Source organism: Dreissena polymorpha, chromosome 16 (genome assembly GCF_020536995.1).
Source record: "Dreissena polymorpha isolate Duluth1 chromosome 16, UMN_Dpol_1.0, whole genome shotgun sequence".
NCBI lineage: Eukaryota > Metazoa > Mollusca > Bivalvia > Myida > Dreissenidae > Dreissena > Dreissena polymorpha.
This window is the reverse complement of record NC_068370.1, coordinates 17,888,920-17,904,380: the sequence shown is the minus strand read 5'-3', so window position 1 is coordinate 17,904,380 and position 15,461 is coordinate 17,888,920. Positions and strand designations below refer to the sequence as shown.

Genomic DNA, 15,461 nt, shown 5'->3' with positions numbered 1-15,461 from the left:
AATGTCAAAGGTAAAAACTAATAATTTCAAAGTGGCGTTATCATGAAGCTGCACATTTTTAGTGGTGGAAGTTCAAGGTCAAGGTCACCTTTCAAGGTCAAGGTCATCATTCAAGGTCAAAGGTAAAAAAAAAAAATTTAAAAAATCAAAGCGGCGTTATCATGAAGCTGCACATTTTGAGTGGTGGAAGTTCAAGGTCAAGGTCATTCTTCAAGGTCAAGGTCATCCTTCAAGGTCTAAGGTAAAAAAATAATAATTTCAAAGCGATGAAATCATGAAGCTGCACATTTTGAGTGGTCGAAGTTCAAGGTCAAGGTCATCCTTCAAGGTCAAGGTCATCCTTCAAGGTCAAAGGTCAAAAAATTTATTTTAAAGCGGTGTTCTCATAAAGCTGCACATTTTGAGTGTTGGAAGTTCAATGTCAAGGTCATCCTTAAAGGTCAAAGGTAAAAAAAATATTTTTTTTTTCAAAGCGGCGCAATAGGGGGCATTGTGTTTCTGACAAACACATCTCTTGTTTTTTTCAAACATGGTTAAAAAAACACAAATATTAATTTTTATTGTTTAAATAGCTCATCTATTTTTTGAAAAAAAATTATGAGCTATTGTCATCACCTTGGCGTCTGCGTCGGCGTCCGGTTAAGTTTTGCGTTTAGGTCCACTTTTCTCAGAAAGTATCAATGCTATTGCATTCAAACTTGGTACACTTACTTACTATCATGAGAGGACTGGGCAGGCAAAGTTAGATAACTCTGGCGTGCAATTTGACAGAATTATATGCCCTTTTTATACTTAGAAAATTGAAAATTTTGGTTAAGTTTTGCGTTGAGGTCCACTTTTCTCAGAAAGTATCAATGCTATTGCATTCAAACTTAGTACACTTACTTACTATCATGAGGGGACTGGGCAGGCAAAGTTAGATAACTCTGGCGTGCATTTTTATAGAATTATGTGCCCTTTTTATACTTAGAAAATTGAAAATTTTGGTTAAGTTTTGTGTTTATGTCCATTTTATTCCATAAGTATCAAAGCTATTGCTTTCATACTTGCAACACTTATTAACTATCATAAGGGGACTGTGCAGGCAAAGTTATGTAACTCTGACTGGCATATGGACGGAATAATGGGCCCTTTATACTTAGAAAATTGAAAATTTGGTTAAGTTTTGTGTTTTGGTCAACTTTACCCCTAAAGTATCATAGATATTGCTTTTTATACTTGGAACACTCGCAAACTATTATAAGGGTACAGTAAAAGGACAAGTTGCATAACTCTGGTTGTCATTTTTACGGAATTATGGCCCTTTTTTGACTTAGTAACTTTGAATATATGGTTAAATTTTGTGTTTCGATCCACTTTACTTCTTAACTATCAAGGCTATTGCTTTCAAACTCCAAATACTTTCATGCTATCATGAGGTTACTGTACCTGGCAAGTTGAATTTTACCTTGACCTTTGAATGACCTTGACTCTCAAGGTCAAATTATTAAATTTTGCTAAAATTGCCATAACTTCTTTATTTATGATTAGATTTGATTGATACTTTGACAAAACTACTCTTACCTGACATACCACAATAGACTCCACCCAAACCATCCCCCGTGCCCTCCCCCCTCCCCCCCCACCCGAATCCCCCCCCCTTTTTTTTTTTTTTTTTAAAGATCATCTCACAAATGACCACCACACCCTCACACTATACCCCCCCCCCCCTCCCCACCCCCCCCCCCACCACCCCAAATTATTCTTTTTTGAAACGGTAAAAAAACACAAATATTTATTTTTATTATTTTATGTTTGAAATACCGTTCAACCATCGCACCCAAGAATCCCAACCCCCCCCCCCCCTCCCCCCACCCGAATCCCCCCCCCCCCCCCCCCCCCCTATTTTTTTTTTTTTTTTTTTTTTTTTTTTTTTAAGATCATCTCACAAATGACCACCACACCCTCACACTATACCCCCCCCCCCAAATTTCTTTTTTATTCAACGGTTAAAAAACACAAATATTTATTTTTATTATTTTATGTTTGAAATACCGTCCAACCATCGCACCCAAGAATCCCCCCCCCCCCCCCCCCATGTTTTTGTGTTTTTTTTTTGCATTTTTTTTTCGCATTTTTGGAAAATAATGTAATAAATGTCCACACCCCTCTTCACTCCACCCCTCCCTCCTTTGTGATTGAAAATGAGAGTCCCTTCACCTTTAAAAAGAAAATAGATGAGCGGTCTGCACCCGCAAGGCGGTGCTCTTGTTTTTTTAAATACCGTCCAACTATCCCTATCATATTTGTGATTAAAATTGAGATAGGTCCCTACACCTTTAAAAAGAAAAATAGATGCGCGGTCTGCACCCGCAAGGCGGTGCTCTTGTTTAATATGAGATGTGAATAAAGTTTAAAATTTTCTTTCTATAAACACACGTTTTTAGAAGTCAAAGCAACTTAACCCTTAACCAATCAGATACGTTATTTGACGCATTTCTTGTCCTTTAGAAAGTTAAATTGAATTAAAGACCTTTCTTACTAAATTCAAGTTTTAAAAGCTTCATTTACAACCCTCAGATACTGAGCAGCATACAGCATAAAACCTGAACGGACTTTAAGTTATTTGCAGGCTGGTCTGGTTTTATGCTGTTTGCACTGTTTCATTTTGCGTCTAAGTGAGAAAGTATTAAACACCTATATGTGTATTTGCAGATAACAAACTTAACAGCCATGGTGTCTTCATTAGAATCTAAGCTGGCCACTGGTTCAAGCACAGGTAAGGATGTAGTGTAAAATGATTTTCAGCCTAGAATTCATGCTGGACTACAAAAGTTTAAAATGGATGCATATACTTAAACAATCTGGTAATTTAAGGTTTTCTGTTATAAACCTTACATAGCAACTCATTGGTAAGTGTAGAAGTGAGGTGGCAATCAGTCAAAATGTCCTATTCAATACATGGAAAGTGCTGGGACGCTTTCAGCCATGGACACTTAAAAGTACTTCACAAAGTATAAGAACATTTGAACAGCAATATCGAAGAAAAGATAAAGAAAGATTAGACATTTTATTAGGAATCAGTTCATAGATTTAAAACAGATTCACAGATTCAGACATTTCTGTAACTAGATCTTACAATGCCCCATACATTCTGTGCCTTGATACATGGCAGGTGTGGACCCCTCAGAGTCGCTGCTGGACTACAAGAGCCAGCTGGAGCAGGCGAAGTCAGAGGTGGACAGCCTGAAGGACCAGCTCCAGAAGTCTCGCGCCCACGTGGACCAGTACAAGGGCATGGCTGCCAGTCTGCAGCAGATGCTCAAACAGGAGAAAGAGGTAGGGGCGTTATCATGCCCTTCTGGTTGAAATTAGGCTCATAATGCAGTGCTTTTGTTTTTATGTCCCCCACCCACTATAGTGGGGGACATATTGTTTTTGCCCTGCCTGTTGGTCTGTACGTTGGTCTTTTGGTCTGTTTGCTCCAACTTTAACATTTGCAATAACTTTTTCAATATTCAATATAGCAACTTGATATTTGGCATGCATGTGTATCTCATGGAGCTGCACATGTTGAGTGGTGAAAGGTCAAGGTCAAGGTCATCTTTCAAGGTCAGAGGTCAAATATATGTGGCCAAAATCGCTCATTTTATGAATACTTTTGCAATATTGAAGATAGCAACTTGATATTTGGCATGCATGTGTATCTTATGGAGCCGCATATTTTGAGTGGTGACAGGCCGAGGTCATCCTTCAAGGTCAGAGGTCAAATATATGTGGCCAAAATCGCTCATTTTATGAATACTTTGGCAATATTGAAGATACCAACTTGATATTTGGCATGCATGTGTATCTCATGGAGCCGCACATTTTGAGTGGTGAAAGGTCAAGGTCATCCTTCAAGGTCAGAGGTCAAGTATACGTGGCCAAAATCGCTCATTTTATGAATACTTTGGCAATATTGAAGATACCAACTTGATATTTGGCATGCATGTTTATCTCATGGAGCCGCACATTTTGAGTTGTGAAAGGTCAAGGTCATCCTTCAAGGTCAGAGGTCAAGTATTTGTGGCCAAATTCACTCCTTTTATGAATACTTTGGCAATATTGAAGATACCAACTTGATATTTAGAATGGATGTGTATCTCATGGAGCCGCACATTTTGAGTGGTGAAAGGTCAAGGTCATCCTTCAAGGTCAAATGTCAAAAAAAAAATCCAAAGCGGCGCAGAAGGGGACATAGCGTTTCTGACAAACACATTTTTTCAATATTGCAGATAGCAACTTGCTATTTGGCGTGCATGTGTATCTCATGAAGGGCTGCACATTTTGAGTGGTGAAAGGTTCAGGTCATCCTTCAAAGTCAAGGTCAAAGGTCAAATTTTGCAATATTGAAGATAGCAACTTGATATTTGGCATGCATGTGTCTCATGGAGCTGCACATTTTGAGTGGTGAAGGGTCAAGGTCATCCTTCAAGGTCAAAGGTCAAATATATGGGGGGGACATAGTGTTTCACAAACACAACTTGTTTATTTTGGTTAAGGCTGCTTGCTGTAAGCTCCATATATCAGGCTTAATGGTCAAGTGTTTGAGCTTATATGCCCTTTCTTGTCAAAGCTTGTCTGGACTGTAAATTTGTCATTCATCATGCAAGTTTAGAATATCTTACATAAAAAATTCACCATTAGATTATTTGTCACGTGTAAAACCCGTCTTCCTACCTCAAAGGTCAATGTGAGACTTAAGAGTTCAAACGTTTCAATTGAGCATTCACAGCCTGTCTGGATTGGACATTTACCATAAGATATTTAACAAATAACTTACCACAAATGACCACCAGAAGGAGATGGCATGTCACATGTAACACATGTCTTTATCAAAATGAATTTATTGCCACCACATGTTGCCAAAGTCAAGGTCACATCAAGAGGTCAATCACAGCCATAAATCTGCTTGTTCAGACTGCAACTTTATTGTGCATTATGCTATTTTATTTGCCACTCAGAAGCAAAGTGAACATGGCTATGTGCAAGCAGCATAAAACCAGAACAGCCTGCGAGTAACTTGCAGTCTGTTCAGGTTTTATGCTGTTTGCTGCTCATCAGTATCTAAGGGTTGGAAATAAAGACCTCAAAACTTGAATTTAGTAAGAAAGGTCTTTAATTAAATAAAACTTTCTTAGGGACTACACATGTGTCAAAATACATATCTAAGTTGTAAAGGGTTAAAAAAATTTACCACAAATATTTACCATGTAGATAAGGCCTGTCAGGGGAAGTCAAAGGTCAAAATGCATTTAATAATTCTAACAAGCATTACTGACAATGGCCTTGATAGGTTGCCATCAGCAATTTAGTTTGGTAGGAGCTATAATAAAGCTTAATTTCGTCCTGTTGTGTCCCTTTTTTATGTCCCTCTTCTTGACTTGGAATGCATTTATCACAGCTCTTTTCTGTGTAATAATTGTCACATAAATATAGAAATGTTAAATGGTTTATTTGTATGTTTTATTTTTATTTTCAGAGTTCTACTGATTTCAAAGATACATTAGAACAGAAATTGAAAATAGCGGAAGAAAGTAAGACATTGTTGAAATTGAGTGAAATTTATTTTGTCATTGCATACTTAAGTGTCTTATTAGCTCGGCTGTTTTCAGAGAAAACCCGAGGTATTGTCATAGCCAGCTCGTCGTGTCATGTCCGTCGTCGTGTTATCCGCCGTCCGCTCCTTGCTTAATAAATAAACATTTTGTCAAGGTTTTGAACATTGGCTCTAAAATCAAGTGCTTCAACCTACAACTTTGAAACTTCATATGTAGCTGCACCTTGATGAATTCTACATGCCACACCCATTTTTGGGTCACTAGGTCAAAGGTTAAGGTCACTGTGACCTCCATAAAAAAATTCTTAAAAGCTTTTATTTATTCAAAACTGCACTCGCATCCGAGCATGGCACCCGTTTTGCGGTGCTCTTGTTTTTATTTTTATTTTCATGGTAGTGATAACCAGTTAAGTTTCTGTCTTGCATATTAACCATTTATCAGAAGAAGCAATAAACCAAAACAAATATAAAAAATACGTATTTGTACAGATTAAAATGAAATATTAAATAATTGTGTTCCATTGCATTTTCATTAAACTGGTTACCAATCTCACCCAATCTATTCAATTTTGATCACTTCTGCTAGACTGGTTCTTATTGTCACATGTTTGATTATGACCACTTGTATTAAGATGGTTTACATTCTCACCTGTTTGCTTGTGACTGGTTTGTAGAGTGCCAGCATTTGCAGCAACAAAACAAATCCTTGGAAGACGAGAGACACAAATTGCTTGAAGAGAACTTCAGAGTAAATGAGGACAGTCATAAACTGGTAAGAGAGATACCGTAAGTTTTCCAACACTCTAAGTTTTCGGACACCCTGTTTTTTGGCCAAAATAATTATTTTTCATGACTCTTAATTTTCGGAAATGCGCGTTTTCGTCTATCATTAATGACTCTAAATATTTGGACAGTATATTGTACAGCGCTTTTTTACCAGATTTCGGCACTGTATTCGCTTATCTTGTGACACTTTGATCATGGGGTTTTACAAACTGATTAAGGTCATAAAACCTGAGAGACGCATGCCTTAGGGCAAGGGACCATAACATTTGCGTAATTGGGTAAATAATGATGTATATCGGTAGAAAACAATCGCTTCACCAAACATCATTTTAAATGACATCTTCCTATTAAGAAAGCTGTATTTTTAATGTTTTTACTTTTTTGTTTGGTATCATTTCAGACAAGAGTAAGCAAAGCTTAAAAAGATGTTTTTATTTTAAAGCAGAAACACTATTGTGCATTGATTTATTGCTGTTGTTTTTTTTCAATATAATTATTGTTTTCAGACATTTAATGATTGTCTGTAAATTTTTGGACACCTGTTATTTTTAGCGAGGCTGTTTTCGGAGAATACCCAAGATTGTCATAGCCAGCTCGTCGTCCGCCATAGGCGTCGTGCTAAAACCTTAACGTTGGCCATAACTTTAAAAATATTGAAGATTTGGCATGCATGTGTATCTCATGGAGCTTCACATTTTGAGTGGTAAAATTTCAAGGTGAACATCATTCTTTAAGGTCTAGGGTCTTAAAAAAACAAAGTCAAGGGAAGTAATAAGCTTTAAATGGACATGGTTTTCTGACCTGCCCACGTATATATTTTTGTTAAATAAATCAAAGCGGCGCAGTAGGCGGCATTGTGTTTCTGACAAACACATCATGGTAAAAGGACAAGGTCAAGGTCATCTTTTACGGTCTATGGTAAAAAATACAGATTTAAGGGAAGAAATAAGCTTTAAAAAGGGAAAAAATTATTCAATATTGAACATGGCCACTTTATATATTTGGCATGCATGTGTATCTCATGGAGCTGCACATTTTGAGTGGTGAATCTACAGTCAGGGTAGTGGCTTTTAATTATTTGCTACTAAAAATAGAGATTTGTTACAGACAATTATTTTCAAGGGAAGTAATTTATACAATTATAAATCTCATATTATATATTTCCTTACCAAGAATTGAAGTTCTTTTCACAGATACTGTACAGATTTATTATTTTGATTATTTATAACCCAAATGATTGATTTGTCAAAGTTTTTTTTTAATGATATGATTATAATTCCTTTGATGTTAATTACATACCTGTGGACTTATGTCCATAGATACATGATCAACTCTGGCTATGATCTCTTTGATAAACCACAGGCCTTGGTTGTCAGTGATGTCTGACATGGTCATAATTGACTGTGAGACCCTCCCCACCCCCACCCCGGTTGGATTGGGCAAAATTCAAGGGAAAATAACCTTTAAAGGGAGATGATTTCTATACCTGCCAAATGATAAATAGAAATGTTATTTCAATGCGGCGCAGTAGGGGGCATTGTGTTTCTGACAAACACATCTCTTGTTGGGTCACTAGGTCAAAGGTCAAGGTCACTATAGATGATTTCTATACCTGCCAAATGATAAATAGAAATGTTATTTCAATGCGGCGCAGTAGGGAGCATTGTGTTTCTGACAAACACATCTCTTGTTGGGTCACTAGGTCAAAGGTCAAGGTCACTGTGACCTCTAAAAAAAAAAAATTCTGACAAGCTTTCGCAGCCGAGCGTGGCACCCCTTATGCGGTGCTCTTGTTTAATATTTTCCTACCTAAATTTTTGGGACATGAATAAAATTATTATTTTTAAGTATCCGAAAACTTAGAGTATTTAAGGTAATCTGTTATATGGGCATCGTACATAAAATCAAGGGTTCATTGTAATTTAGATTGCAGTCTTTATCTTGAAACATTTCAATTTATTTTTTAATGATTGGATTAAATTATTGAAATTGCTGTTAAAATGTTTTTGGGGTTTATTTTACAACATATAGAACGAATTAGCCCCATCATTTTGTAGGCACTTAATAAACACATTCATCATTCCTCAATTTAAAAGTTACCTATTTTCATATCTTGCCTCATATATTACATATGATAGGTGTTGCATTTGATTTTCATGCAGAATGCTGAGTTGAGAACAAAGCTTGCGGAGCTGGAGAATGAATTGCAGGAGTCCAATGAGAGGAGAGAGACTGCCATCGCCATAGAGATGTCTGCTAAACAGGTCCGCGTGGCAGTTGGAGTTGTTTTCAGTTGATGCCTTTTCAAAATTATTTTTTTACAGATTGTTCAAATGAACATTTTCAAACTCTTTGTTACAGATGCAAAAAATATAGAACACTATATACAGGGAAATGGAATAACTAGAAGAGGGTAGACACAGCCTGAGAATGCTTTTTAATGTAGAAGTCATCGTTTGAAATGGATAATATTATAAAGATTGAACATGTCCTGTTACTTGAGCTCAATTGATCAGGAATAAATTTATCAAAAACGAGCTGATAATTTGGAATCCTATAAAAGGAGATAACATATTGCATACAGAATTTGACCATGATTGCTAATATGAGCCTTGTTGTGGGAAATCTGGACTTAAAGAGTGTGCAGTCCGCGCAGGCTGATCAGGAACAACACTTTTAGCCACTGGAGTGGCATTTTGAAGAGACCTCCTTTAAACGAAAAATTATATAAAAGCTGAAAGTGTTGCCAAGGATATGCCTGTGCAGACTGCCTAGGCTTAGCTGGGATGGTACTTTAAGCACATGCATTAACTCATTTATGCCTAGTGTCTAGAAAAAAGGCATTGGCAAACAGCGTAGACCCAGATGAGGGTCAGCGCTGTTTGCTTAAAGGAATTTCTGTAAGAAATATTCTAAATATAGAAATAAATATACTAGACATCCCTAATTTTGGAAATAAATTGATCCAAATTAGAAGAATGGGAGAGTCCACTAGGCATAAATGGGTTAAGCTCAGATTTCGTATGATGGGGCTCATGTAATGATTTGTTGTTCAGGAATGTGATCAGCAGACGTGCAATGCCCGTGAGGCCCAGGACAAGTACGAGAGGGAGCTCATGTTGCACGCTGCAGACGTGGAGGCCCTCACAGCACTCAAGAGGAAACTAGAGGGCTTCAACTCGCAACTCAATGCCAAGGAGGAGGAGTGTAGAACCACTGGGCAGAGACTGACAGAACTCGAGGTGAGTAATATGTGTGTGTATTATAACCCAGGCCCATGTGAAAACGGGTTAAATTCATGTGCATACAGTTTTTTTCCAGATTCAGGGAAGGCACTTTGTCTCAAACTCGATTTTTGCTATGAAGAGACTTTCTTTCTAATTAAAAAGTACCATACAATCTGAAAGTGTTGTCCCTGATTAGCCTGTGTAGACTGCGTAGGGTTATCTGAGACGACACTTTATGCTCATGCATAAAACCCATTTTCACAGAGCAAGGCTCATATTTATCTCGCCTTGCCGTTTTGGCTGAGTTGGAAAGTTACAGGAGATAAAAAAAAACTGTCACTAGAGTAACATACATAAAAAGCTTGTGAACACTCTTGAGGCAACATTTATTGCCCAATCTTCATGAAACTTGGTCAGAATGTGTGTCTTAATAATATCTCAACCAAGTTTTAAACAAGGTCATCTTGGATGAAAATATATGTCATTTGGTTAAAATAAAGAAACAGCTTGCAAATACTCTTTAGACCACATTTTTATGAAACTTTGTCAGAACTTTTGTCCCAATGATTTCTTGGCAGTGTTCAAAACTGGCAAATGTGTGGTCATCAACTAGTCCACTAGATCAAATTAAGGAAAAAGCTTGTGAACACTAGAGGCCACTTTTGGTGTCCAATCCCCGTGAAAATTGGTCAGAACATCTTCCTAAATTGTATCTCTGCCAAATTTGAAAGTGGGTCATACCAGGATAAAAGGTCACTGGCTCAAATTGAAGAAAAGGCTTGCGAACAATAAAGAAGAAATTATTGCTTCAATCTATTTGAAACTTGCTTAAACATTTTGATGATTTCTGCATATAGTTAGCTATTGTTTTTGCCAATTGCAAAACATGGTTGCCACGAGGAGGACAGTTTTCTGTTTAGGCTATATAAAACCATTTGGAAAACACATTTTTTACCCACCCATGCAATGTTTTCAGAACAATTGAAAGTGTCTTGTTATTATATCTGTGCCAAAATTAAAATATGATTTGTTCAAAAACATGGCTGTTATGTGTTGGAGTAATTATTCTTTTGTGAAACCTTATTAAATTTATCAATAAGAATTGTTTAGTTCCATGTGATCTTAGGTTAGTGCTACTAGGGCATTTGGAACTCTTGTTTAACAACACATAGACATCAAATTGCATGACACTTGCATGAAATTTGCCCTAATTTTTCTTTAAGACCTTGGGGATCATTATATGCCCATAACCATGATTGGGACAAATTATTTGCATTTGTTTGCTTTAAACACAAATTAACATCATTCTTTATATAAATATTGCCTGCATTTGGTCAGCGTTCCTCCAAACTGCGTGAGGAGATGCTGACAGAGGAGAAAAACAAGATGGCCTCCCGTCTTGAAGATACGCTGCAGGAAACACGCGCCCTACACCAGCAGATGAACAAGGTACAGTGGACTGACTTGGAATATCTAATTAGTTTTATATTACCTATCCAATGCTTGATAACTTCTGTAATTGATTCTAGTTTTTACGAAGATGCTTAGTCATCATCCTTCATACTTTTCTGTTGTGTCCACAGTTTAATTGTCCCCTACCGGTTTTACCGGAGGGGACTTATGGTTTGCGCTCTGTCTGTCTGTCTGTCTGTCTGTCTGTCTGTCTGTCTGACTGTCAGTCTGTCTGTCCGTCACACTTTTCTGGATCCTGCGATAAGTTTAAAAGTTCTTAATATTTTTTCATGAAACTTGCAACATGGATAGATGGCAATATGGACATTATGCACATCATTTCATTTTGTTCCTACGTCAAAAATTGTGGTTGCTATGGCAACCAAAAAAAAAAAACAATTCTGAAAATGGTGGAATTTCTGACAATGGTGGAGCCGGTAGGGGACCATATTGCTTGACAATAGCCTTGTTGAGCTGCGTTATACTGAGAATACTGGGCGTAATGAGTGTGAGTAAAGTGTCGTCTCGGAGCCAGTACAGGCTAATCTGGGATGACACTTTCTGCATTAACTTGATATTTGCTAAGAAGAAACGTCATTGTAACAAAAAATACGATTTAAGCGGAAAGTGTTGCTCGCACAGGCTAATCTGGGATGACACTTTACACACACGAGTTAAGCCCAGTTTTCCAAGACACAGGCTAATGTAAGTGTACACGGTGTATGTCTGCAGTTGAGCAGTCAGGTGATCTCGGCCCAGGAGAAGGCTGTGTTCAGTCCCAGGCCCAAACCAGGCTCCTCCACAACCACAGCAACCGCAGCAGCCCTTGATGATGATAGCGCCAAGTCTGTGGAGCAGCTGCTGGAAGTGAACAGGTACAGGCACTGTGAAGAGGAGAACAAGACAGCACAAACGTGTGAATGGTTCATGAACATGATTGTTAATGCATAGTTGTGTATGCTTACTTGAATCAGATACTTAATATAATCCAACATGATTGTTGTTAGATGTCAAAAACAAAAGCTTTTTTTTAATGTTATTTAATTTCTTTGTCAATAATAGAACAGACAAGTGTTAAATTCCAAATGTTAGCAATTCTCACGACATACTTATTTAATGATGAGTCCAAATCAAATCTAGAAATGTGCAGTTCTAAATGTTCTAGAGTATAACTACTGTTTGCATATATATAGCTGTCATGTAATGTAAATTATATACAACTTATCATTAAATTAATTTTTAGCTTGACTATTATATATGAAATATATATAGTGGAGCTATCCTACTCACGTCGGCATTAGTGTTAGCGTGCAAATGTTAAAGTTTTCGTACTACCCCAATTATTTTCATTGTCCATTGACATATTGCTTTCATATTTTGCATACTTGTTTACCAACATGACCCCAACCTATAAACAAGAGCAGACAACTCTATCAAGCATTTTGTCATAATTATGGCCCCTTTTCCACTTGGAATATGCAGCAAATGTTAAAGTTTTCGTACTACCCCATTTATTTTCATTGTCCCTTGTCGTATTGCTTTCATATTTTGCATACTTGTTTACCAACATCAACCCAACCTTTAAACAAGAGCAGACAACTCTATCAAGCATTTTGTCATAATTATTGCCCCTTTTTTTACTTAGAATATGCATATTATTGATAAATCTATGTTAAAGTTTGCGTACTACCCCAAATATTTCCTATATCCTTTGACATATTGCTTTTATATGTTGCATACTTGTTTGCCAACATGACCCCAACCTATAAACAAGAGCAGACCACTGTATCAAGCATTTTGACATAATTATGGCCCCTTTTACATTTAGATAATTGAACATTTTGCTTAAATTGCCATAACTTTTTTATTTATGATCACATTTTATTATTACTTTGACAAAACAACACTTACCTGAATGCCACAATGGATTCCACCCAAACATTACCCCACGACCCTACCCAGAATCCCTCCCCCCCCCAACCTCCCCCCCCCCCCAATTTTTTTTTTTTAACATCATCTTAGAAATTACCACATCCCACATTATACCCCCCTCTCACCCCCCTACCCCCCCAATTTTTTTTTTTTTTTTTCCTTTTTTTATTTTTGAAAGATCGTCTAATAAATTATCGAATATGAACAATTTCCCCTTGATAGCTTACGTTATACTGTCAAGCACTCGAATAGTCGAGCCCGCTGTCCTCTGACAGCTCTTGTTAATAAACAAAGTTAACTTCTACATAAAGCATCATGGTGAGTGTCATTATATAAATGAAGTTACATTGATGAGAAACAATAGAAACAATGCAATTTAGGCTAGTGTTCTTTAAGTGAAACTGGTAGTCAATGTACTGCTGACAAACCTTGATTAATAAATTAATTTATCATTGTCTTGTATGAACACCTGACCTCTTTGTGATCAGAATGTATACAGTTCAATCCTTATTTAAAGATTACACATGGCAATTACATAATCAACATGATATCATACCAACTGATGTAGTTATCCAGGGGTCACAGTCTACACAATTATGGAATTGACTTCATTAAACAAATCATCTACTGTGAAACCATTATTAATCGTCAGGCATTAATTTTCATAAATTCATCAGTCGACTGATCGGCAAATTTAAGATCCTAACGAACAATCATGCTCTATGTTTGAACAAAAACAAACACTAAGTTGAACAATATTTTAAAACTTTACCGTATACATTAGGCATTAAATTCCAACATAGTCCATGCACACATTCACTGCTGTTTTATAATCAAGATTAATCCGGTTTTGACACAAAGGGATGTAGATTACACAAGGTACTTAACTGACACGTTACACTTCTTTAAAACACGTGTGCAGTACAGCTGTATCGAATGCGTTGACTTCGTTTATGTAGAATGGTAATGAATTAGCGCTAATTGTTTATAACTTTATTACCCATTAGGTGCATTGTGTTTTTCAGGGGTGTTGCATATTAGCCATCACGCAGCGAATGCCGATGAAAGACAATAAACCAAATGAAAAGATGACGATGTGTAATCAACATGCGTATTTATCACAAATTAATAAAGAATATTTTTATTGCTGTTTGTTGTTTGATTGTTTGCCCATAACCACACTTATTACTATTTTATATGTATCAATTTATTTATTTTTAAATAATTGACATTATTGATTTATATACCGGTAGTTTACTTTTTAAGAACAAACACACACAGAGTTTATAATTTGTTGATATCAGAATAAAAAAGCATTTTATTTGAAAAAAAAAACAGTGACATTTGATACCAATTACTGTTCTTAAAATTATCAAAAATGTACGATGCAAAACGCTTGAAACTTTATTGAAAAGTGACAAAATAATTTCCTAACACTAGTTATAACCCATATTGTTCGCACCTTCCTTAATTGGTGCCGATAAAGGTACGATTGTTATCAGTATGGCAATTATAATAATAGAATAAGACTAATTGGCAATTGGCTTCGTTGTCACAAACACTCGTTAACGGTTATTCGATCCCACTTGTCCGCTAATCATAACAATGAACGTGTGAATGGCATACATTAAGAGGGTCCATTACTGTCCCTTGAAAACAAAACTAGTTAATTGGCATGTGACAAACAGGCCCTACCTCCTGCAGTGATTCTCAGGTGTGCTCCCGCATTCGTACCACGATTTTTCGCAACTGCGATTGATCGCGAATATGTATTACACACAAATCGGATATTGACTGACGCATTTTTTTAAAATTCAAAATCAGAAATCGGCAAATTTAAGTGCTGACGAAATCGTCATTTTTATGAAAATGACGAAATTTTGTGCTGTCGAAAATAAATGGTTTCACAGTATTTATCATCTAATAAATATTTTATAGGGGAGAGATTGATCAATTAAATAAATTAGACTTTGAAGCCTTAGACAACACATTTTGTTATATTATTATGCCCCCCTTTGAAGAAGAGGGGTATATTGTTTTGCCTGATGTAGGTCCATCTGTCTGTCAGTAGACCAGTTTGTTTCCGATCAATAACCTGCAGTGAATGGACGCATTGGCTTGATACTTCACATGTGCATTGGCCTTGGACAGTAGATGACCCCTATTGAAATTGGGGTCACTATGCCAAAAGTCAAGGTCACTCACAATAAGTGTGAAAATTGTTTCCAATCAATAACTCGTCAATGAATTTACCGATTGGCTTGATACTTCACATGTGCATTGGCCATTGACAGAAGATGACCCCTATTGAAATTGGGGTCACTAGTTAAAGGTCAAGGTCACTGTGACATTAAGTATTAAATTTGTTACTGTCAGATATGTCATCAAAGGATTGAGTGATGGGTGTCAAGGCCCTTTGGGGGGAGGGGATCATTTGTCTCCACTTCCCATTAGAGTGCCTCTTTATAGGCATTCCCTGCTTC

General features: G+C 36.8%; 1 protein-coding gene across 1 annotated transcript in view; it reads left to right on the top strand.

Moving 5' to 3' along the window:
- The window catches only part of LOC127861476 (nucleoprotein TPR-like), a 139,975-nt gene that overhangs the window by 58,870 nt on the left and 65,644 nt on the right, over positions 1–15,461 (top strand). Inside the window, exons 25-32 of the mRNA XM_052399975.1 lie at positions 2,695–2,758; positions 3,155–3,318; positions 5,504–5,558; positions 6,256–6,353; positions 8,530–8,631; positions 9,424–9,609; positions 10,933–11,043; positions 11,779–11,921. Coding sequence (XP_052255935.1) covers positions 2,695–2,758; positions 3,155–3,318; positions 5,504–5,558; positions 6,256–6,353; positions 8,530–8,631; positions 9,424–9,609; positions 10,933–11,043; positions 11,779–11,921 — 923 coding nt within the window. The remainder of the gene's footprint in view (positions 1–2,694; positions 2,759–3,154; positions 3,319–5,503; positions 5,559–6,255; positions 6,354–8,529; positions 8,632–9,423; positions 9,610–10,932; positions 11,044–11,778; positions 11,922–15,461) is intronic.